Source organism: Pecten maximus, chromosome 1 (assembly GCF_902652985.1).
Source record: "Pecten maximus chromosome 1, xPecMax1.1, whole genome shotgun sequence".
Classification (NCBI taxonomy): Eukaryota; Metazoa; Mollusca; class Bivalvia; order Pectinida; family Pectinidae; genus Pecten; species Pecten maximus.
The window spans coordinates 30,759,544-30,785,577 of record NC_047015.1 but is presented as its reverse complement, the minus strand read 5'-3'; the positions used below and the strand labels follow the sequence as shown (position 1 = coordinate 30,785,577).

Below are 26,034 nucleotides of genomic sequence, written 5' to 3'. Positions count from 1 at the left end.
AAAACTGTACAAAGGCCTGTATACAGTAGTAAGTGATGGGACACACTACCTTAATCTAAATAGAAGTAACAAAGTACATGAAAATCTGTTTTCTTTCAATATCGTGTATATAACAAGCATAAAATCATGACTCAACATTTAATCAAAAACAATATTTGACGGAATTTAACTTACAAAGTCTCTTATGGCACCTTTTGCACTTTTTAAGAGAATTTTAAATTTGTGTAGAATAAGATAGTATTGTAGATAGTACCAATATTCTGAAAATTGAAAGGAACCATAAACATAACAAGGCTGGCATTGCTTTAAACCGCAGAAGGTAATTACTGATATTTCTAAATGTGCGTGTCAAGTTTCAGAACACTAAAATCAAGCAATGATGCACAGGTATCTTGGTAAAAGTGACCTTGTTTTTGACCAAAAAGGTAAAAAAAGTAAATACAAGTGATAACATTTTTGTGAACATTTACATACATGCCATACCTCCCGGCGTGAGACAAAATCTCCCTTATTTTCAAGTCATTTATTTCCTCCCGGCAGGAGAGCCAAAATTCCCGTATTTTGTAATTCCCTCCGGTATTTTTGCCGACGCCATTTTTGTTTACAATACAGTGTTTTTCTCGCGAGATTTGACTAAATTTAGCAATCACGTGATCCATCTGTTCACGTGATCACTCAATCAAAATGGCGCCTGTTGGACACGCCTTTCACACGAAGCTCTGGCTAGTGTTATGTTTAAGCTAGAATATCTATCACCATGAAATAAAGGCAAGTCGCTTACAAACAATTTTAACCCCCTTAGCTAACAGACTTGAATTATGGTTTGTTTTCTTTTAGGACCATACTTTGATGATGGTAATTGATACAGAGTCTGGTCAGACGCAAAATCACACGTGTTTTTCATTTACCATGTGTATCGTTGATCAGTGATAGCAAGATGAAATCCGATAATTTCTTTTAGAAAACTATCAAATTAGCACATCTGTTGGTCGTTACAAAGTGGTCAATCATGGTGTTTACAATGACTGTACAGTCCATGACAGAGACAATATACAAAATCTAGAATGATCGTGATAAGATTTACTGCAGTCTCCTAACATTAACATCTTCCGTTCTCATAATTTCATGTATACACTTGCACACTTGGAATATTTTTATATCTAAATGGTCCAACATAAGGTATCCCACAGGACATTTCATGGTGATTTTTACAACTGATGTGTTCCCTCAGAGTGGATCAAGCTTTCTAATTTTAAGAAAATCCAAACTGATAAATGAATAACTTGCTTGTCTTAATCTTTAGCTACATGTAATTATAATATACCCTTTTCAAATGCTGTTATGCAATGTGCATAAAGCTGTGAAACTTTTTGTGTTACATAAAAAAAATCGGAAAAAAATTCATATCATCAGAATCTGAATGTATACTTATTGCATTTTTTACCTTATACAACTTTTTGTTGTTTGCATATACAATATGATTAATATCTAAAATAAATACAAATATTCTTTATCACTTTCAAAATTAGTTAATTGCTAAAAAATTGAGTAAAAATGTCGATATTTATGTCGCGCACAAATCTCCCTTATTTTAGGCAAAATTCCCTTAAATAATCATCAATCTCCCTTATTGGTCTCCCAAAAATATGGCATGTATGCATTTATATGAAGCTTTAATAGAAATGAAGAAAAGATTTTTGTGAATATTTATTTTTCTATTAGAAGCTTTAACAGAAATAAAGAAATGATAAGCAAGGATGACACACCATTCTCGTTTTTAATTAAATTGTAACCTTATTTTTGATCCCAAAAGTTTATATTGTAAATTTGTACAAGGTACAATGAGGTGAAATTCATGAAGTTTTATCGTAATCAGACCTGAAATGAAGTCTGTTGAAGCATGATATTTTAGGAAGCAAACAAATGCTTACAAATAGGGAAATATCTATACACTCTTGAAGACATGCTGCGATGATATGTATGCATTCAAAATTGTCATCACTCTGAACTGGTTGCTACAACACTCCACAGCCAGAGGTGGTACAAAAGTAAATATTCACAATGACTCTTCAAAATAGAATAAATTTATCCGTGTGTGGATGACAACCATTTTTACTGTCCTTCTCTAACCTAAATAAAACAATGACCAGCCTGCCACAACAATAAAATTTTAACAAAGAGCTCCCTAAGAATCCTGATAAGCACCATTGAAGTTGGTTGGTTCTATGTAGGTTTGAACTTTTGTGTACTTTTCTCCTTTTTCCACATAACAATTACCTGTTCTATCTTCACATGGCATTCACAAAATATTACTTCAATTTTCTACTTCTAATCAGTTCCAAAATTGATCATGCACAACCACATACAAAAAAAGAATTATTTTTTTCCTATACTGTATACAATGTAGTAATAATCCACAGAGAAAAAGTGATAACAAACTTCAACAGTCAAAATTCAAAATGGTCATCTGTCAGCCATTTTGTTTCCCAATCTCTCTCTTGAACATATACAACAAGGAACAAAGAAGCTATGCATATGAAGTGCTCTCAAAAATTAGCAAGAACAAAGATTGTTTATGGTCTGACCATAGATGAACAGCTATTTGAACAGTTGACCATCTGATAATGGTGGTGTTAAAATCTAATGTACAAGTGGCAGGTTGAACATAATTGGGCTAAATATTTCCCATTAGCAGCAAGCTAGGAATCGGTTGGCATTCCCTGATGGAGGCACACAACTTGCCTTCCTGCTTTATACTTTATATACACTGGATGATTAACATTTTAAAAGTGTGTTTTTTGTTATTAGAAGCAGTATTTTGTTTAAAGTGATATTATAACTGATTATATATATATTACTTCAATCACCTTTCCTTTCAGACAAACAAGAAACTTAAAGATAACATTTTACAATAATTTTACAATACAAGTAAATGCAGGGCTTATCCAGCAAACCCAGGGACTATCGCTTAATAAAAATGAAAATAAATTCTATAGATCAACATTACAGTATTTTACTAACACTTATATAACATAAATCTTTTATTTTCAATGACACTGATATTGAAGCCTTGTATTCCCTACATAATACTAAATTATATATGTAATTCATACCAAATTATTTGTTTCTTTGTTGAAAGAAATGATATTGCCTATTGACGGAAAAAAATTTACAATTAAAAAATAGGATGCAAATGCAAAGAAAAGAGAAGAAAATGCCATGCAAAGAATTATAAATTACCATAATTAGCATTGTATGCACATGATGTAATGATATAATGAAATCAGCATGGAGTGGCAACTACATGTATCAATCAATTTGATAAAAACAAGAGGCCCAATGTGCCTGTATCAATCACCTGGTATTCACTTCTTTGATAATTATCTACTTTTCAGTTACAATCAAATGAATTTGATTCTAAGCCTTTCAGTCAATCAGAAGAAGCCCTTTATGTTTTTCAACAAATTTGACCCAAGTGACCTTGAATATGGGTCAAGTTCATTTCTTTTTCACAAACTTTGTGGGGCTTTATCTAAGGACCTACCAGCCAAATATCATGATTCTAGACCTTTTGGTTTGTGAAAAGAAGTTGTTTGATTGTTTTAACAAATCCGACCCTGTGGTATTGAATATTCTTTTTTAGCAAACTTTGTGGGGTTCTATACCAGGAACCTACAAGCCAAACATCATGATTCTAAGCCTTTTGGTAAACCAGAAGTCATTTGAATGTTCTTACATATTTTATCCATGTGACCTCAAATATAGGTTAAGCTAATTTCTTTTCACAAACTTTGAGGGACTCCATCCCAGGAACCTATCAGCAAAATCAGTCCGGGAGCTGTATGACAGACGGACAGACAATGGACACTGTACCATGACATAAGCTCACTTTGCCCTTCAGGCAATATGAGCCAAAAATGAACATTTCCTTCAACAAGCTACCTGGACTAAAGACAACAGAATTACTCTGATTAAGCCATGATATTTTGTACAATGTTTATGTACAATTCAAACTTAGCAATTACATTAATCCTGTATTTAAAAGTCATATTCAAAAAATAAAAATTGAATGCAGCTGATCTTCACTAAGAATTCAAGGAGAAAAAAGTTATCAACAGTAGAAAAATCAATGCTCAATATGGGTCCTGTAAGATTTTACTGGCTTGAATTTTAAACTTCCCATAACATTCCTGTTTTTAAATCTCAAGTTATCCCTATAACTTATGAAAGGACACAACTAAAAGCCAAATGGTAAATTGTTTTCACTAGTGGTTCAATATGCATACATAAAAGCACTTTCAAATTGAAAATTTTGCAGAACTCATGAATCTGATTCAAATTGAGAGAATCAAAATCAAAATTTGCAATAACCCTCTTGTAGGCACTTATTTAGTAAATTGAGATGATGATGATGTATCAATAACTCATACAAACTTTGACTCAGCGTACAATACTTGACCTGTTTCTTTGATAGAACATCAACAGCTAGAATCATTATGGGGCAACTACCTCACTAGATATCATATGGGAGGTCAATCATATGCTATCCTAAGGGCACAAATATGACAGTACAGGACAATACATGACCCCAGATTCTCAAGATAACTGCCCCAAGAAAGGATGGAGTGGGCCTTTTGATTCAAATTAGGAAGTGGGCTTATCACAGGACAAAGAAATTTAATTTTTAAGCATGAATACAAAACATTACATTTGACACTATAACTGACTGTGAAGTCAAAATGCATAAGCCAGGACAGGGAACCTAAATAAAAAGTCTTGTGCCCCCTGGTGATTTATAAGAGTAAATACCAATATGATTTTGAAAATTAAAAATTAAAAAAAATAAAATAAAAAATTAGGAAAGACACATCTGTATACATAAAGCATAATTCTACATTTCATATGGCATACAAGTTTAACACAGTATCTATAAAATTAATACAGACATTCCTCCATTAAAAAAGAGACTTCAGGAATGAAAACAAAAATTCACACAGTGAAAATCAATATCAGAAGAAATAACAAGCATGAAATTTTTTGATGTACATTGAAAAATATCTTTATGAAATTTGTCCAGCTGTTCCAAAGAAAGAGTCATTATGACAAACAATAAAAGAAATTATGCACGATAACTGAAACTTATGTCAACTCATTGGCTTTTTAATTTTACACACAAGAACTTCCCCCAAAAAAATTCCCAACCTATTGTCCTATACATAGCTGTATACAATTTATACAATAATGTTTCAAATGTATACAATATATATATAGATTTTGGGTTGAGAATTTGATCTATGTCCCTGTGATTTTACGTAAATGATTTGATTTCTTGCTTTTTTCTAAAATTATTTTGTATTTTCATTGCATCATATAATTATGATAACATGTTGGTAAATATGTGTACTTGCATGTTATAACAAAAAGCACTCATGGATTAATATGTCTATGAAATCCAAAGTATGTGATGTTCTGATAGTTAAAGACTCTTGCTGTAATGTAATTGATATCATATTTAAATAGATTTAAAATTTCTCATTTATCAGACCTATGAATTTTCAAGGTGACAAATACCCTAAAGAATTGTTTTCCAATGAATCTTATCAAATAATAATTCTTGAAATAAATAACAACAAGATGATTCGTTGATTTAGAGTCTCCCACTGGATGTGATAATAAATTTGTGTTGGAACTAATTATGCATACTGATTGTTTAACAGACCAACTGAATTCAAATTGCAGTTGGTGGTATTAATATGAATGAATTTAGAAATATTACTTATCTTAGCAATATCATAAGTTCAAAGCAAGTAAACCTCAAGTAAGTGTAGGAGAGAGAGAGCCTAGACAGGATAAGCAGAAGGATAAATGGATGCATAGGTAAATGTAAAACCTATAGTCCTGTCCTGCCAACCCCACCCCCACCAGTGAGGGACTAATAACGCTGAAGGCATTGAACACATAATCATTTATAAATATATCTATATCATTCATTCTTCTCATAATAAACCCACTTAAGACAGTTTCATAGTTTTGGAAAGCGATGAACTAGCACAAAGAATATTATTATCCTCGACTTATTGAATAGAAAAAATATTACACTGTACTAAAGAGTATCACATAGCAAACAGCACTACTGCAAAACTACTCAAGCTTTATAAATAGGAACAAGGCTCCAAGAAATTTTATGAAAGTTTTTAAATTTTGTTCCAGAAAGTTGGTATTAATATTTGGAAGTACATGTACATGTACTAATGTGTGCATATACAAATGGAATGTCATATAAAAGCCACATCCCAGTTAGGGTTTAATTCATTTAGTTGTTTGTAAAGGAATACTTTCAAATCTAATGCAATTTCTAAAGTCCTGACAATGTTTTAAGACATTTTATGGTAATTATGAAAAAGATATATCAAGTCATTCAATGCATCTATTTTTTGTTATTTTTTCCATCCCCCAAAAAGATAAATGACTAAATTAAAGTAGTTAAGAATTGTAGAGCTACACATTGTATCCACACTCTAAAAATTGTGAAAATGTCTCAAGCAGGGCTGATTTAAGAAGTAATAAATTCCACTAAATGGTTAAGATCATTATACCCTGTTTGTGCTGCACAACATAAATCTTCATAAATATGATGAACAAATACTCATATGAGGTAAAAAAGAGTCTTAAACATCAGTTACCTACCTCAAATGAATTCTACTCCTTCAAATTTAAAATCTCCTATTTTCTTATCATGAAGAATGATATCTCCTTTTACAGTAAATACCAGTATGTATGATGCAACTTTTCCTTCTACTTCCTCTGATTTTAATGCAACTATCATCTGATCATTTGTCCCTGGAATGAATTTGAATGAGGAAAATCCCCTCAACTCATTTTTAACGCCAATATATCTTATTTCAATATCATCAAATTTGTCGTTTGCTATTATCATTATGTTGGTTGCCCTTCTTTCGTCTGTCTTGTCATCATATCTGGATTTGCTGGCTCGTCGCGGAAGGAAGAACCAGCGCTTGTGTATATCACTCCATACCGAGGACTCATGGATCATATATCCTGGAGGAAAAAAGTAATAAATAAGAAAACTATTGTTGAAAATAGGACAATCATGGCAAATATCTTGATCAGTTTTCAACCTGAAAGAAAATGTCTGGATTAGTCTTGAATTGAAGGTGAGAATAGCCTACAATCTGAAAACACAATTCGGGTAGTCAGATGGCATTAACACGCACGTTTTACCTTCAAGGGTTTGATTCCTAGAAAAGATCTCAAAAATATGGTACTCTTGTTTCCTTACACACATAGTAAAGCCTTTCATTTATCTATGACAATTTGTAAAAGGTCATCTTAGATTAGATTACATTCAACAGCTTTTTGAACAAATGATCATCAAAAAAACAATGGTTCACAAACAAAGTTAAACAGTTGCAAACCTGGTAGGCCATATCCAGTGGCTTTCCTCATGGCATTGTAATGTGTATGCCAGTCATGGTGTGCTACCTGCCCAGTGGCTGAGATGGACTTTACCCACTGAGGGTTTAAGTTGACTACTTCCCCGGTCTGTGTTGTCCATTCTTTACCCAATCCCCCAACATATAATTTTCCATTTTTGACTGTAGCCCACTCACTCTTGAAACCTGTAAAAAAAAATAATAATAAAAAAAGTAATGTTAACAATTCAACATTAATATGAAGCATGTAACAGGTTTACACAAATATAATTTCCTTTTCAAAGCTAGAAATCTATATATATTATATATATATCCTTACCACTCTAGTTTTAATCACAATTAACATCATTCAAACATTTCTTATTCAGCTTGTTTTGATGATGTGCAAAGTGATTTTTCCTAAAACAATATATATAAATAGATATCATTAATCCCACCTAATCATTTCAAATCAACCAGAAAATGATTTTGAAGTTTTAAGCAATCTACATGTTTTTACCTGATAGGATTATTTTACTATATCCATGCTAATGTCAAATTCAGCATTATGTTAGATCTCAGATATGTATACAGCAGGAAAATAATATAGACACACAGATCATTGGGAAGAACGGGACCAAAATCTTAAAACCAGTATCAAACATTAAGCATTTTGATGGCCCACATCAGACATCTGTCTGTCAATCAGAATGTCCAATTAACAATGTCTATGAGGTAGAGGAAACTCAGGTTACACTGGCATTGGAATGCAGCCTACTGGTGGTCATGTATCAATGAACTACTTAGTAGTTCACAATAAGAGTATGTTGACAGAACTCAACATTATAGTTGGTGAGACAAAATCTAGCAATAAACATAGTCATGTTGATTAAGGTGGTAAAAGACTAGACAACCTTTAAGTTTAGTTTCATCTGGTTCCAACATTAGGCATTTTGTCAGAATATGAAGCAAGAAGAAACTATTTGTTAGTTACAAAATATAAACTGCCTTCAACTTCTATTGTTGATTATATATATATGCAATGACGTTTGTGTTATACCTTTCTGTGATCTGCCATCACCATCTGTAAGAACGACCCAGGGAACCACCATGTTGTCAATGATCTCATAAACAACTCCGGTCCTGTCATCCACCGTATAGAGTTTTCCATTGAATACAATAAGCTCAGACAGCTCCATACCACGCCCTCCATGACCCCACGTAGATTTCAGAGTTTTTGGCTCCAAATCAAAATTAACATTAACATGTTTCTGGTCTGTAGATATTGACAAAGTTCCATGTAACATGTAACTGAACCATGTATCTTTGTCCTTTTTACTCTTAGAATCTGTATCCAGATCCGTTACAACAGCTATTTTATAATGAACCCCAGATTCATTTTTAAACGGAGATGTAAATGGATAAGTATAATCATGTAAAACCGGATAAATATCTGGACAATTTCGTTGTATATATTGTGTGGGTAAAATATAAATAACGAGTATAAGAATTGCTGCCATGAACATCACCCCATATGCAACTGTACGTGTTTTGACATGGAGGCGTGCATTGCCAACTCTGTATGGCACTGGCCGTCGTATAGCTTGCATCCAGTCATGGACTGTCGATGGATATGAGGTAGAACTCATTTTGCTGTTACATTTCACCCCAATTCAAACTATTCTTTTCTCTGACGTGGCTCGCCATCACTGTTCGTCTGCCCAAACACATCCTATACAACCGCATACATTAAGCGCTCAACTGTATGTGCGATCAGCTGTATGCTCTTCAAGCGCATAAAAGATTTATTTACGCTATTATAAACTAAAGCCAAGAAATCGAAACAGGTGCTCGTTTACGGAAGATTCACATTTTGTTATTATTCATAAGCGTATTTCGAAAAAATACTAACATTTTCCTGGTGTAATTTTGTATTTTTTACAATGAAATAATATAATAACACAAAGTCTCGGCGAATCATCATATTTTGAATTACGTGTAAATAATATTCGAGTAAGTGATCACCGACATCCGTTTAAACCATTACATTACTACCTACTCTCCACGTGCTATGATGTAAAAGTGGCTAAAAGGGAACTTTTACACGCAGGTAGAAAGTATTGGGCATCTGTTTGGGAGATATGAAGAAGGAAAGGGTATGTTCATTATACAAGATACGTGATAACAGTATTCAAGTCTTATTTTTAGAAATACGAACACTTTGGCTCAAGATCGAACTCGAGTACATAATGTGAGGATGTTTGTCATATATCACAGGTTGGGCACATCGACCACAGGTCCTAGCCTCGTCTGTCAATACATCCAATATATCATCTTGGATGTATTGACAGACGAGGCTAGGACATGTGCATTGACCAACATATTCATGTGCATTGACAGACATATTCGACGTCCTGCATTTGAGAAGCAGTTACTACTTTTGTATGGGTAAATAAGTTGCTCAAATGCAGGATAATTTGAAACAGAAAAAAATCGTTCGTGCATTTGTAACAAAATTTGGGCGTCATATTTTCAACACATATTTTGAATTATTGTTTTTGTTTGTAAAACCATTCTACTATCCTTCTAGTTGTTTTAAATTTCTCTGTGCACATTAAGTGATGTATTTTGTTGTATTCATATATAATAGTCCTATAATATAAGACTTCAAATATTTACATTTTTGTTATTTGTCGAAACTCGAAGTCTTATCGATAGTTGCAAAAAATGCGGAGCAAACCTCAAAATTACTAATCTGTATCATATGTGGTTTATTCTGTTTAATGAACGTTAAAAACAAATTTTACGTGTATCTAAGAGCATTTACCCACCTTTTGTTGACATAAAGCAGATTTATATATTATGAATTCACCGGTAAACAAACTGCGAGTGTGCTGCCATATTGTTTGAAAAAGTGTGCGGCATATATTTTTCCCGGAATACACAAACAAAACCACACTTTCTCAAATGATGTCTTTTTCACAGTCTTTGTACCATTGCGTTTCGTATAAAAAGATCTTCGGATTTTATACTGTTCCTTTTGGAACACTATACCCTGGCCTTTCCGGAATGTTTGGGTGTAACCTAGTAATACATTTGTGTGAAGTATGGTACATTTGAAAAAACGCTTAAAAAATTTATACCTTTAATACACTCCATTCACAAAGGTAAGTAGTTGCTTCCTTTCATAAACTTTCACCTTTGCTAGAATCATTCATTTCTTGCTGACATTGCATGTGTATTTGAATTATTGATCATGAAAATTCCCCGGCGGATATCTGCAGGGATTTGCTCCATGTTTTTTGCAACTATCGATAAGACTTCAAGGTTTGACAAATAACAAAAATGTAAATATCAGATAATAAACGTAAAAAATCACGATATCAACCTCCAAAGTCTTGTATTATAGGACTATCATATATAAGGGCCTGGGAGGATTGGAGAAGTGAAACTAAAGGAGCATTAATTAGTTGAAGTACTGTATATGCATAGAAATATCTTATAAAGACACAATTTTCTTTATTTCTGTTTCTAGGTGTCAAAGAGCAAAGGCAAGAAAATGCAGGAAAAATCTTTGAAATACACAAAGAAATCAGAGGTATGACTGTTATGATGGGACAGTTAAGTAATTCAGGGCAAACCTAATATCAGTAGTCTAACACCAATGAATGTTAAGTAATTAATAATGATGTCAAATCAGTTGAAAACCATAATTGATTAATCGGTAAAATCGGTTGTTTGCAACCAGTTAATGATCAGTTAATAATCGCATCGGAACTTCCTCTTTATTATTTCTGCACTACATAGATCTTGCTTACTTTGTAATGCATTATACTGGTCAAATGATACTGTAATTATAACTTTCTTACTTTGTAATGCAACCGTCCAGTACCGTAAAAACCTGTGTAATTTGCACAGGTACTTTTTGGGGCTGAAAATGCTGAAAAAAACTTTTATCTGTATATTTTGCCCATGAAAATTTTCACCAAAAACGATGTCCAGGAAGTCCAGAAAACGATGTATGAAAATAACACTAACACAGATTAGCACAAAACTTTGCATAAAATCATTCTACTAGATACTTGATGATTCAAATAATCTGATTATTTTGTATTTGTAATGAAGAAATGGCAAAATTGTGTCTTTTTTATTTTCTTTAAATCGACCCTAAGAGGACAAGCTTCAGTAACCGCCGTGCACACAGCATTATGAACATTTATCAGCTCAAACTTGCACACACTTTCAAAGAAAAGTAAAATCAAGTAAACAATTTTGCATATATCACCACAAGTATGTGTAATTAATCTAATTATTTAGCCCAATAAAGCTAATGTGGTAATTGACGACAGAAATAATGTCCGCTTGGATATGGGTGTTACGCTTCTCTCAGAACTGCTGCTGTAGCTGTGAAATAGTGTAACTGACATTGTGACTGGTATACTAATTATATCATCATTGATTGTTCTAAAATATGGGTACTGGTCCTGTTGATATTCTTTAAGTGCTCCCAATTTATGAGACTCCAAATAAAACGTGTACACCAGCCGGGTCCCAGTTACCAAAGTTACCGCATGGGATCATCCTACAGTTTGCTCAATTTTAGCGTAAATATGCAAGGTACAGCCAGTTTCATTGTCAAATAATCATTAATAAAACATATAGGACTTTATATAATATAGTTTCTACCTTGTTTAGGCCACAAGAAAAATTAGATACATCTAAATACTTATTTATCTCATTTTTATATTGACTTGGTTCGACTCTTGGTCAAATATCCTCGGTAGCAATTCGGCCAACAAAATGGAAGTACAAACTAATATGGATAGTTGTAGGCAGCAACTTCGATATCACTAAATCTAGAATTATGACAAAAGCAAAATCATTACATCTGTAGTTTATAATTATATATTAACATCATGTTTTAAAAAGATTGAAATTGTGTGAAATATCTTATTAGCAGCATGCTACAAATTATGTACAGCTGTAAGTGATTCATGCATCAAAACTGTCATGCACATACAAATGCTCGATGTCAATGGTACAATGCACGCACGTAAAAATGGATGTGAAAACATAGTTAAAACCATTTAAGAATCAAAATAGTTTGAAGAAAATACGATTTTATGATGAGGCGAAGTCTTCCCGATCATCCGGCTGCTACTGTCTGAAATCCTGTACAGTCAAACCTGCTCTAACGAGTCTGTAACGACCGCCTACAATATAACGACACTCTTTATAGCAACCACCTGTCTAATGTGACTAACGACCAGTGATTTTGGAACGGCACTCGCTCATCTGTTTTCTATAGTGACCGATTTCTATAGGCCATCTTCTGCTCTTGGCAGTAATCCCTCATAAAATCTCCAGAAAATTCAGACACATCGACCCTGGCCTGATTATATAAACAAATGACCCCTACCACCTGTTAGCCTATAATTACTGTAGCTGCCCTGGCCTGGGGCTCGGAGGAGTAGGTTATGCGTGTTGGTGTGTTACATTACAATTGTGCATAGTTGGCTTCATTTGACACGCCACAGTCAGTTAATTTGGTGATTACAACTAGGATACATCACTTCAAGAACAAACACTGGTCATATCTGTCAACAAGATTAACTCACATAAAAGCCAATAAAGCCTTTCTTAATCGTAGCTGTCGGTACCAGCGTTTGTACTGCCGCCATCTTTAATTAGTCAATACTAATAAAGAGTCGTAAACTGCCACAAATATCTAGATTTCAATTTGAGTCAGAAAAAAAAATCACTTTGTTTTAAGAAGTCAGTTTATGTCAAAAAATATAAAATAATTAGTAGTAACACAAACATAATTAATTTCTTATTGTGTATTTGTTTGTTGTTATTTAAGAAAGAAAGGGAGATAATTTGATAATACATTTAGTAATATTTCAGAACAAAATACAATAAAAAAAGTTACTTTTGTATCCAATAGACTATTTTGAGTTGTTTTGTCTTGGACTCAACAAAATCATATCTAATTCATGGGTTTTTAATGGAAAAGTATTTTTTAAGAAAGATTTAACCCTTTAAATTTATAAGAAATATATAATAATATTAATGTTCAATTACAAGTTATTTATGGCAATTTCACGAGAACTGGTTGGTGCGATAATTTTGACCTGTCTATAAAAATAAAGGCAACCTGTCTAAAGTGACCGTTTTTCTGACTCCCCTTGGGCAGTCTTTATAGACATGTTTGACTGTATTTTGATTGTCTGATGAGGAATCACAGATCTAGGTTAATAGCGTATACCAATCATGTTTATCCTGTGTAAAAGATGGAGCCGTCCACGAAAGAAAAATGTTCACTCATCAATAGAGTCAGATCAATTGGAAAATAATTATAATTGAATCATATATACTCATGAATTATCAATTCGTTGAAAACGGCATTTTATATTATTGGAACAATTTTCGGAATCATACTACTTGTTCATAAATTTAGTAACGCCCTTCTATTGTCTGCAAGGTGCAAAGGTTTGTATCATGCATAAAATTCTGGATAACATGGCAACGATCTCGGAAGAATGAAAAATAAATAAAAAGTAAGTTATGTTGTATTTTTTGCAGTTCCGATTAATCAAATATGAGATTTTGCAAACAATTGTCGTGAATCGGAAGGGTTACAAACCGATTTTCGATAACAAATTGATCATCGTGACATCACTAGTAATTAATACATGTAGTTAAGGAAGGAAGGATATTCTTATTTAAAAAAAGTATTGTTAAATCCTGATCATTAGATGGAAACTTTGAATTATTATTTAAAGTTTTCTTCTTCATACTAGGATGCAGGGACAGACAAGAGAGAGCAGGAAGCACATTTGGAAGCAGTCGAGAAAGAAAAGGTATTCATGTTCAGTATATCAGGATTAGCCTATGGTGCACTACAGTTGGATTATACTGTACAATATAATTTTTATGATCACACTTGCATTTTTTCATTGCTGATTTGAAGTAAAAATTTTGGAATTACAAATGTATACACGTATGAAAATTCTTGAAAAAGGAAGAAAATGTTAAAATGAGGTAGGAAGTATTTCTCCTCCCAGGGAAATTTACCCATTAATTGTAAAGAATATGTTGTTGTATTTACTGTATTAATTATTGTATTTACTACCTTACAGCTTTAAAGGTAATTATGTATGTGGTTGTAAGCCAGAATTGAAATGTTTATTAACACATGTATGTTATATTTTCTCCTTTTCATAATTTGTTGACACAAAAGAAGTTGCAGAAATCTTGTTTGGATGTGATGAAGAAGGAAGAGGTAAAACAATGTTCAGTTTATAGGTTATTTATTGCTTTTTACAACAATTGTAAAAGCAATTATATCAGCTTATATAAATCACTTAGGAAAAGTTAAGATACCGGATATAGGTCTATATTGTAACAGCAATCAACTCTCTGTAGAAATTATAACAAGCAGTTCAGTTTTTATCAAAAGCATATTAATGACTCTATGACGAACGCTTTGAAATTGAGGTTGTAGGTCAGGTTAATTATTTTTCTTTTTATGCATTACCTGGTACAATTTTGATGAATTTTCCATCAAATTTATGTATATTTCTTTATTTTTATAGGTGCTGAAAACTCTACAATTATTATTAATGTCGGTGAAAAAAGACAAAAAGAAATCTCTCCTTTCTGATGACAAAGAGGAAATATGCTTACAGTTTGCTGTGAAGAAGATTCCCAGTGTCAAAAACAAAATTGTCAAACTGTAAGTAACTTAAACAAGATACATGTATATGTTTGAACCCTAAAATCTCTGAAATAAACCAAAACTTGTACTCACTTCAGTAAGAACTTATCGGGGCTTATTTATGAGAACATCATATTTTCAAGATTTGATCTTATTTCGAGTATTTTTTTTAGCTTCATGTTTAATGCTGTGTTAAAAAATGTTGGAAAGTACAGAGTTGTTTCCCATTACTTCATGTTCAAATTTAATGGAGAATGATCAAATTGAATCATGATTTCTATTTTGATATGAACTGCTGAAAAAGAAATTAAATTCAAGATACTTTTCTTGCAAGGAATTGTGGGATGCTTGGTTATTAAATAAATCATAAATTGAAATAAGGAAAACCTCTTTACAAAACTAGGAACTTTATGATTATATCATAAAATGTATTTCTAATAGAAATGGTGACAGACACCATATATGTTCCATTTCTGATAAAAAATGAAATCAGACCAGTATTTAAGTTGGGTATGGTGCATTATCATAACAGGTAACATATATGCATGTATGCCCTGTGTCTGTATGTTTTATGGTTATGTTGTGAATGTACGTGACGAGTTGACTTCTCTAAGCGAACGTGTTTATGTCACCTCGTCCCGGAGTTTATGTTTGGCCGTGCGTGACCACTATCGGCGTAGTCTACACCTGGTCAAGCTTGTACACGGACGTATTTACGTACCTCACTCGCGTGATCGTAGACTACACCTGCCATTGTCGGCAATAAAGATATTGAATATATATCATTGTATATTCGTTCATCTTTCACAACATAGGTGAAGGCTACATAGGGGTGTCCTGACTTATGTTATAGTTTGCATGTTGACATGTTTGAAATCCCATGGCATATGTTGGTTTAGCAGAACTCAATTTTGGCCTGATTCTTGTAATATGTACACACTTATGAAGAAAGTAACTAACACACACACACATATATTTATATATAGTAAATAGATATTTCACTTTTTTTTTACGTGTCAGATTTTTCAACGAAAACAAAACTGACTAAAAGCTGTGATTGTAACAATATAATAATGTCATGTTCTTATACCATTGGTGATAGATGTGGCAGATTTTAGGTGTAAATAGTGCTAGATTGTGATAATACAGTCACATACTAGATTCATACTCAATTGGTAGAGCTGTGGATTAGCAAGCTGAGGGTTGCAAGTTCAATGACCGGGTGTTGGGTGGAGGCACTAGCTTTCCTGTTACATTCGATGCCACTCCAAGTGCAAGTTATAGGAGATTAAGATTAAGGAGATAGAACGTGGGCTGTTAATGTTGCAACCTTTGATAAGAGGAGAGTAGTGTGGTAGGTTTTAATTGTAAATAGTGCACATATTGATACAGTTACCTTCTAGCTAAAGTGCTGGGGGAACTTCCCTATAGCTCAATAGGTAAAACAGCAAACCGGCAAGTCGAGAGTTACAGGTTCAATCCCCAGTGGAGGCACACTACTCGGTTAACTGTTACTATAGTATAAGATGTTGGTTAGTTTGGTATAAGATGTCGGTTAGTTTGGTATAAGATGTCGGTTAGTTTGGTATAAGATGTTGGTTAGTTTGGTATAAGATGTTGGTTAGTTTGATATAAGATGTTGGTAAGTTTGGTATAAGATGTTGGTTAGTTTGGTATAAGATGTTGGTTAGTTTGGTATAAGATGTTGGTTAGTTTGGTATAAGATGTTGGTTAGTTTGGTATAAGATGTCGGTTAGTTTGGTATAAGATGTCAGTTAGTTTGGTATAAGATGTCGGTTAGTTTGGTATAAGATGTTGGTTAGTTTGGTATAAGATGTTGGTAAGTTTGGTATAAGATGTTGTTAGATGTGTTTGGGTTCAGTTTGGTATAAGATGTTGGTAAGTTTGGTTTAAAGATGTTGGTTAGTTTGGTATAAGATGTTGGTTAGTTTGGTATAAGATGTTGGTTAGTTTGGTATAAGATGTTGGTTAGTTTGGTATAAGATGTCGGTTAGTTTGGTATAAGATGTCAGTTAGTTTGGTATAAGATGTTGGTTAGTTTGGTATAAGATGTTGGTTAGTTTGGTATAAGATGTCGGTTAGTTTGGTATAAGATGTCAGTTAGTTTGGTATAAGATGTTGGTTAGTTGGTATAAGATGTTGGTTAGTTTGGTATAAGATGTTGGTAAGTTTGGTATAAGATGTCAGTTAGTTTGGTATAAGATGAAGGTTAGTTTGGTATAAGATGTCGGTTAGTTTGGTATAAGATGAAGGTTAGTTTGGTATAAGATGTCGGTTAGTTTGGTATAAGATGTCGGTTACTTTGGTATAAGATGTCAGTTAGTTTGGTATAAGATGTCGGTTAGTTTGGTATAAGATGTCGGTTAGTTTGGTATAAGATGTCAGTTAGTTTGGTATAAGATGTTGGTTAGTTTGGTATAAGATGTTGGTTAGTTTGGTATAAGATGTTGGTTAGTTTGGTATAAGATGTTGGTTAGTTTGGTATAAGATGTTGGTTAGTTTGGTATAAGATGTTGGTTAGTTTGGTATAAGATGTCGGTTAGTTTGGTATAAGATGTTGGTTAGTTTGGTATAAGATGTCGGTTAGTTTGGTATAAGATGTCGGTTAGTTTGGTATAAGATGTCGGTTAGTTTGGTATAAGATGTTGGTAAGTTTGGTATAAGATGTTGGTAAGTTTGGTATAAGATGTCGGTTAGTTTGGTATAAGATGTCGGTTAGTTTGGTATAAGATGTTGGTTAGTTTGGTATAAGATGTCGGTTAGTTTGGTATAAGATGTCGGTTAGTTTGGTATAAGATGTCGGTTAGTTTGGTATAAGATGTCGGTTAGTTTGGTATAAGATGTCGGTTAGTTTGGTATAAGATGTCGGTTAGTTTGGTATAAGATGTCGGTTAGTTTGGTATAAGATGTCGGTTAGTTTGGTATAAGATGTCGGTTAGTTTGGTATAAGATGTTGGTTAGTTTGGTATAAGATGTTGGTTAGTTTGGTATAAGATGTCGGTTAGTTTGGTATAAGATGTTGGTTTGATCTCTTTGAACTTAGTATGATGATTTATCATACATGTAGGCATGATACATTTTCTTATATAATGGAACATCCAATCCTAAAAATCAAATACCTCTTTATACTGAATGAAAGGATGATTAAACATAATTTTATGTATTATATTGTAGTAATTACTATTACTGATCCCTCTGAATTCTGAATATCGATTTACTTCCAATACAATTGCACATGAATTAGGAAGCACTGAATCTTACCACTAGATAAATACTGTACATGTAGTGAATAAAAAACTCTTTAATAAGTGTGGACCAATTATATCTGGTGTCTGACCAGTCATGATCAACTTTGTTCACTTCTGCAAACCCAAACCCTCGAAAATCTGCCACATGTTCCTGCCCCATACATAGCTAACATGTCCGTTATAGTTCAACTGTATTCAGTATTGTCTAAGGATAGTAAAGTATCTGTACTGAAATCTGTTATTTGATTTGATAGAATCTTCTGGTTTGTTTTTCAGGAGGTTACCACATTCAGTGTGGACACCAGAACAGGAGGTTTGCCTCTTTGTAAAGGACCTTGACAAATCTTCCAGGGAACACGAGGTGACAGAACAGCACTATAAAGATCTGTTGGCATCCATAGGAATCAGTTGTATAACTCAGGTAAGACTTCTCCTTAATGGAATCTGTTTTCTTTAAAAGATAAACAGTTACATATATCTATGATATTTATGAACCCATGAACTTATACAATAGTTGACACAAAGATCCATTTGGGATCTCTTGCCTTTTGTAGATATTAAATTATTTTTAAGATAAAATTTCTTATATATTTTGATATTGACTCAAATTTTGATGTTCAGACTCTAAAACTAATATTATGAAATTTTCAATTTTGTTGAAATTATGTTATTTAAAAGCAAGTTGACGTCAATATTTAATTTTCTTGATTTTTCTTTTTCTTTCAGGTCATACCTTTTATATTGATTCAAATTTTAGTGTCCAAGTTAACTACTAATAATATCAAAATTTTAGATTTTCTGGATAATTATTAAGACATTTTTTTATCAATATTTAATTGTCCTGATTTTACTTTACAGGTCATACCCTTGAAGTGTCTGAAGCTGGAGTATAAGCCATTTGAGGCAAAGCGAAATCTGTCCAATATGTTTGATCTGTTTGTGGCAGATGAGAGGGTCATACGCCTTTTACCTTCTTTGCTTGGGAAAAACTTCTATGGAAAGAAAAAGTATGCAAAGCAATCTCTTTGTTAGGCTCCATATTTTATACCCACATCATCAAATTTAAAAATGAAACCAAATAGAAAGAAAAAAATGTTAGTGATGTGTCAATTCATATTTCCGGAATTGTTGGTTATGTTAGTTAGACCACTTTGCCTCCAGGTTTGTAAGCGCAACCCTTGTTAATACTAGCTGCAATATATCACTCGGCTAGAGAGAACTTCTCTTTAGCTCAATCGATTAAGCGCAAGACTAGTAATCCAGAGGTCCGGGGTTTCAAACCCTAACAGAGGCATTGAAATTTAATTCATCATCCGCTCTGTTTAAATTGTTTGAATTGGCACCCATGTAGGGACTCGGAAATTAAACTTATTGTTATTTGTGAAACCATCTCCATACCTATTAGAAACTCAAGTGATTTTTCCCTGATGGGAGAGTATGTAATCCTGGTAAAGTGCTAGCTGCAATACACCTCTCAGCTAGAGAGAATTCTTCTTTAGCTTGATCAGTTGAGTGTAAGACTATTAGGCCAGAGACCCTAAGAGGTACAATGTATTAAGATAATGTATTAAGGTAATGTTCATTACAATAAGATATTGTAATGAAGCTGCCATAGATTATTCTCTGTGTGTACATTGACAATCATTCTGACTAAGAATATAGAATGGGATACAGACTGCAGATCAATATACTATTGCATACCAGTTATTCCATATGTACAGTATCAAGAAGTGATGTAGAGGAGGATAAACATTCTAATGAGTATTTGCTATATCAAATCTTATATCTATTTCAGGCATCCAATTCAAGTCAACATGAAAGCAACAAACTTAAAAAGTGAAATTGAAAAGGTGGTGTATGACAGCAGATGTATAATTACTGGTCATGGAGCATCGAGGTGAATATCTGTTTTTTATCAACTTCTTAATTATTAATACATAGTTTGATTTTTAAATATTGATTGTTTTGCAGTGAAATGTTGCACTGTTTAACAGCTGATAACAGGATGTTTCCCACAGTTAAAAAAAATGTGTTATTAAGGAAAAAGATATCTGATAAATTTTGAAGAAATTATAAATGTAATTTCCCAAATTTGAGCAGACACAGGCTGCAGAAAATTCAAGTAGTTGTTTTGATAGATATCTTGATATTAATCATAAAATCTCATAAGTTTACCCTCCAAGTTGATTTTCTCTTCAATTTCAATATGATCTATGAAATGAAAAAAAATGCACTTTAAATAAATGTGAAATATTTCCTCCTTCATAATAGTTATTGTACACAAATGTTACTTTCTTTCCTTTTTCTGATTTCAATTCTACTTTCAGATACATTTTTATTAACTTACCTAAAATGCACAAAATGCTATCTAGTACCTCAGTGTTAAAATGCTGAGTATATTGAACAGTTAAAAAATCCAGGTTTAAATGCTGCTATATGTAATATAAAATTGATTTAAAGCCAAAATGTAATCAACCAATGTCAGACTCTGTGATTGTTTCTTTGAATATTTCCATCTCTGATGTTCGGTATCCTGTGTTTCTACAGTTCAGCAACTATAGGGCACTCGGATATGTCGGCGGAGCAGCTGGCTGAAAATGTCATGAAAGCATTGGAGTCTATATCTGTGGCACTTCCTGGAGGGCCAGCCAACATACAGAGTGTTTATGTGCGCACAGAAAAGTCCCTTGCTCTTCCTCTTTATGCAACATTCAGTAAGTAATGTAAAGCTTATCGTCTTAAATATTAATTTCACAATATATAATGGCTAATTGTATTACTGGTAACTACATATCTGACCTGTTATGCCATGTAATACGGCCATTTCACATATATAATATGAAACGCATATATGGTGATATCATTCATAAATGTTGTCAAATGATTGTCTTGGTAGTGAAAACATATCGGTACTATTCAAGTAGAAATTCCCCTGTCTAAATCCTTATTGGGACATTAAATACATGTTATTTCTGTTAATATCATATGAATATGAGTTAGGTGATAAACAGAATCTAATACTTGTTCATGTCGTTGCATTGATTAATCAATTATAATGACATAAACACTGGAAAAATTAAAGGGTTATATAAGAAAGTTTAGCCACCATGTATGAAAATTGTTAATAAGTAGTTGAAGGGAATTGTAGTTTGTAATTATTATTTACCATTACTCAGGTTCTAAAAAGGAAGTGAAATTTCCCAAAAAGCCAGAAAAACCAAGTCCTGTGGTTGGAGAGATCAGCACCCTTATGAATGGACATGTGCTTGTTACAAATATGGGTCAAGTCAAAGTGGGAACGCTGGATGATGACGGACAATTCACTGGCATGAGAAGGAAGAAAATACCAAAGAGAACGACCAAACGAAAGATGGATGAGGAGTCTGATGATGAAATGCAGTTTGAACAGGTTGAGAAAAAAAAGAGGAAAACAAGTTTCAAAAAAGGCAAAGATTCCAACAAGAAAAGCAAAACATTAGATACTAAAAAAACAAAGGACAGTGTTTCTTCTGAAGTTACATCAGAAGTTGTTACAAATGTGACATCTGAAGTCACACCAGAAATGGAAAAAGTTAAATCTTCTAAAGCTGCATCTAAAAAGGGAAAGAAAGTGTTGTCTAAAGCCACACCAGAGAAGAGCAAAAATTTGTCTTCAGTAACTGCAACAAATGATAGTGGGAAAAGTTTGATGAAAAAATCCAAAATTAAGAAGAGGAAAAGTTAAGCAGTACCAACATAAGTACATCAAGTACAATTCACTTAGCTGTCTACACTAACAATGTTCAGTGAACAGGTGAATTGGAAAAGAATAACTTATTGCAATATAGTGAATAATAAAAGCAGTCATTGCCAGTTACTTCCCAACTGTACTGGATGAAGAGAAATGTTAACAATGCCATGGACCGATCATTTTGTTCTTTTTAGCATTAGCGTTTCAAACGAGCTGAAATGCTATTGCATCCTGTTTTTAATTTGTCATACATTGTTTATTTACATGTTACAAAATGAATTTCAAAATCAAATACTGTTCAAGGATTTCCAATAAAAGTTTGTGGCTGCTACCATAGACAATTGTAGTTTATTAGCTCACCTAATCATCATTATGGGGTAGGGATTCAAAATTGTACAAATGGTGGGGCTGCCACCAACAATTTGGCTAAACTGAAGTAAACGACGTCTCTGAAATTAAGCAATTGATATCACTCATATTTAATGGTAGCATCATTATAGGATGCATGGGTATTCAAACTTTTGCAAATTGTGGGGCTAACCCCCCGGGGGCCTGAGGAGTTGGGCCAAAAGAGGTCAATTTGGCTTAATTGATATAAACAACTTCTCTGAAACTGAGCAATTGATATCACTTATGTTCGCCTGGTAGCATCATTATGGGGTCTGGATTCAAAATTGTACAAATGGTGGGGCTGAACCCCCGGGGGGCCTGAGGGGTTGGGGCCAAGAGGGGTCAGTTTGGCTAAATTGATATAAATGACTTTCTTCTCTGAAACTAAGCACTTAATATTGCTCCTATTTGTCTGGTAACATTATGGGGTGGGGATTCAAAATTGTACATATGGTGGGGCTGAGGAGCGGGGCCAAAAGGGGTCAATTTGGCGAAATTGATATAAAAGACTTCTTCTCTGAAATGAAGTATATTGCTCCTATTTGTCTGGTAGCATCATTATTGGGTGGGGATTCAAAATTGTACATATGGTGGGTCTGACCCTGAGGGGCGGGTCCAAAAGGGGTCAATTTGGCTAAATTGATATAAATGACTTCTCTGAAACGAAGCAATTGATATTGCTCCTATTTATCTGGTAGCATCATTATGGGGTGGGGGATTCAACAAAATTGATATAAACGACTTCTTCCTTGAAACTAAGCAATGGGTATTGTTTGTATTTGAATGGTAGCACCCCTATTGGGTAGGAATTCAACATTTTACAAATGGTATGGCTGTAGAAATAGGCCCGGGGTCTTCCCTACCTTTAGAGACTAAGTTTCTTTGATATATATTTGAAACTGTCGAGATTCCCACCCCATTACCATATATAGAATTGATGGACATCAAGAGACAAAGTCATGATGTAAAAGTAGGCCCTGGGGTCTTCTCCTACCCCAAGGGACTTTGTTTCTTTGTTATATCTTTGAAACATTGATATCCCCACCCCATATTGCCATAACCATACATAGCCTTGCTTGACATAAAGAGATAAACACAATCCCGATGTAAAAGTAGGCCCAGGGGTCTTTCCCTATCACAAGGTACTTAGTTTCTTTAAACACAATCTTATTGTAAAGCAATCCCTGGGTCTTTTTATGCCCCTAGGGAGTCTGCACTTAGTTTCTGGGTTTTATCTTTGAAGCAGTTGAGATCCCTTCCCCATAACCATATATAGCATTGTTTTTAATCAACAAATAAAGCTATTAACATATTCAAATTGAACATATTTTAGCCTAATCCAACCAGGTTGGCGATACAGATATTAAATACTGATTTTGAAAAAGGATTTTAACTGAAATTTCATGTCAATATTCAGTAGAAGGTCCTTTACTGATATTTTTAATGTTTTGAACGTAGATTAGTCATGTATATTTGTTGAATTTTGAGAAATGATCAAATATTAACACCTCTCAAACAGAATCTTCACAAATTTACATCATCTCATTACCTAAGAATTGTCAAAATGTCTCCTAGGTACTTTAACGGCTGTTTTTGTGTTGTCTGCAAAAAGCAGGTTGACATATAGGTATCACTATGCCGGTGTCGACGCTTCCTCACAGATGTTTCCATGTGATAACTCGGTTCCCTTTGGCGGATCAAGCTCAAACTTCATGTAGATCTTCATTTCCACAAGTACTTGCTTGGGATTACTTTCCAGGTCAAAGGTCAAGGTCATTTACTAAAAATGGAAAAAAATTTTCCATGCAAAACTCTTGCAATCGCCCAACTCTCTGCACAGGTGACGCATCCACTTTTGTGGAATTCTTGAGTTTTAAACTTAAGACTCTCAGAAAAAATGGGGTATTTAATACTTTAGCTACATCTCATTTTGATTTCTTTATCACTATATTCAATGTTGGGAATAGAATTTAGCATTTCCAACTTTTTTGGTCACCCGAGACAAAGTCTCAAGTGACCTATTCTAACTGCCTCATGTTTCCCCCGGGGAGGGGATAAAGTTTACTATAGTTTATATAAAATCACAATTTTGACTACCATTGTTTGATTTCTATTCGAATTCATTTTAACTTTGTTAACATTATCACCATGGGATGACAGCTTGATGGTATGCATATGTTGGCTTTGGCTGACCCCTTGAAATGGGTGGAGGCACAATGGTCAAATAAATTAACTTCAATATTTCTTAACTCAGGTGACCGTTAAGGCCCATGGTCCTCTTGTTTTAATATACAATATATAATTGTAGCCTTTACTGTAGTAAGTATGTGTGGGGGTGCACAATATCTCGTTAATCCCTTGACTGATATTATAGTTCCAGGCTATCGCAGTTATAGACATGATTAGATTTTGGTGGTCATTGGTTAATGTTTAAGGTCAAGTCACACGACCACTTTTAAAAGAAGAGGTTGGATACAGGATAGCTCTTTAACCCCTCAATAGATTTAGTTCATATTCTCATTATAACATAACAGCATAAATATCTACACCCGATTAGATTTCCTGGTCATTGACCAAATGCTGCCCTTGACCACTTTCAATCTTTATTGGTTCTGTGCAAGACTATCTTTTCTCTACTTTTCCCTTCTTTCCCCTCTTTTTCATAATCTCATAACAAGGAAAACCTTCATATGAAATCTAAAAAAGAGGAAAAACATCCTGAGAAACAGATAACAAACTTAGGCTGTCAAAATCCAAGATGGCTGCCTGTGAGACATTTTCGTTTTCCAAATCAGATTCAAAATTGAATGGGCACAACAAGGGATTAAGGGGAACCTACATGTGAAGTTTGAGAAATATCCCTCCCGTACTTCTCAAGAAATACTGATAACAAATTTCAGTTGTCCAAATCGAAAATGGCCGCCTGTCAGCCAGTTTGTTTTCCGGATCAGTCTCAAATGGGCACAACTACGGAGCAAGGGTAACCTACTGTGAAGTTTGAGAAACATCCTTTCAGTACTTCTTTAGAAGCAGTAATAAACATTGTTTATGGGCAGACGTCGTAGAGACTACAAATGAATGGCAATTTGATCAGAAAGAAAATAAAATCTAGAAACAGAAGTTTTACAGTGTACTTTACTTTAAGTACTTATGCAGACCAAACTAGAGCTGTCACCGAGGGGGTGACAAGTATACCCCCTGCTTTTCCATGATTGGTTTGGATACTTTGTGAAGCTGCCTATTTATGGTACTATAACCAAATCAAACATGTTCTATGTTTAGGTAAGAACTAAGTGAATGCATAGCCGAAAAAAATTTTGCTCGTTTTTAAAGAAAAAGGGGCATAATTATATTAGAACTGGTAATTCGGAAAAATCTTTGCATAGAGCACAGCCTCATAGGGTCCTTTAACTATATACCAAATTTTAGTAAAATCCATTGAAAACAAAGCAAATGCATAGCCGGACAAGCTAGTAACATTTTTTACATAAA

The 26,034-nt window shown here is 33.6% G+C and overlaps 2 protein-coding genes across 3 annotated transcripts; one reads left to right on the top strand and one right to left on the bottom strand.

Annotated features, from left to right (window-relative positions):
* Nucleotides 1-2,126: 2,126 nt before the first annotated feature.
* LOC117329991 (soluble calcium-activated nucleotidase 1-like) lies at nucleotides 2,127-9,177 on the bottom strand. The gene is made up of 3 exons (XM_033888224.1): nucleotides 8,494-9,177; nucleotides 7,437-7,640; nucleotides 2,127-7,059 (listed from the first exon to the last, which is right to left on the bottom strand). Exons 1-3 carry the CDS (start codon nucleotides 9,080-9,082, stop codon nucleotides 6,689-6,691), a joined length of 1,164 nt encoding a protein of 387 aa, XP_033744115.1. The 5' UTR covers nucleotides 9,083-9,177; the 3' UTR covers nucleotides 2,127-6,688.
* Nucleotides 9,178-9,461: 284 nt separating this feature from the next.
* Nucleotides 9,462-22,483, top strand: LOC117329976 (ribosomal L1 domain-containing protein 1-like). Of its 2 annotated transcripts, none has more exons than XM_033888217.1 (10): nucleotides 9,462-9,589; nucleotides 10,969-11,031; nucleotides 14,237-14,296; nucleotides 14,680-14,718; nucleotides 15,032-15,171; nucleotides 18,699-18,843; nucleotides 19,281-19,429; nucleotides 20,218-20,319; nucleotides 20,970-21,136; nucleotides 21,599-22,483. In XM_033888217.1, the coding sequence occupies exons 1-10, from the start codon at nucleotides 9,575-9,577 to the stop codon at nucleotides 22,144-22,146; spliced, it is 1,428 nt and encodes a 475-aa protein (XP_033744108.1). In that variant the 5' UTR covers nucleotides 9,462-9,574; the 3' UTR covers nucleotides 22,147-22,483. The 2 variants fall into 2 exon arrangements, with proteins under 2 accessions (XP_033744108.1, XP_033744101.1); XM_033888210.1 differs by having other exon boundaries at nucleotides 14,677-14,718.
* Nucleotides 22,484-26,034: the final 3,551 nt, after the last annotated feature.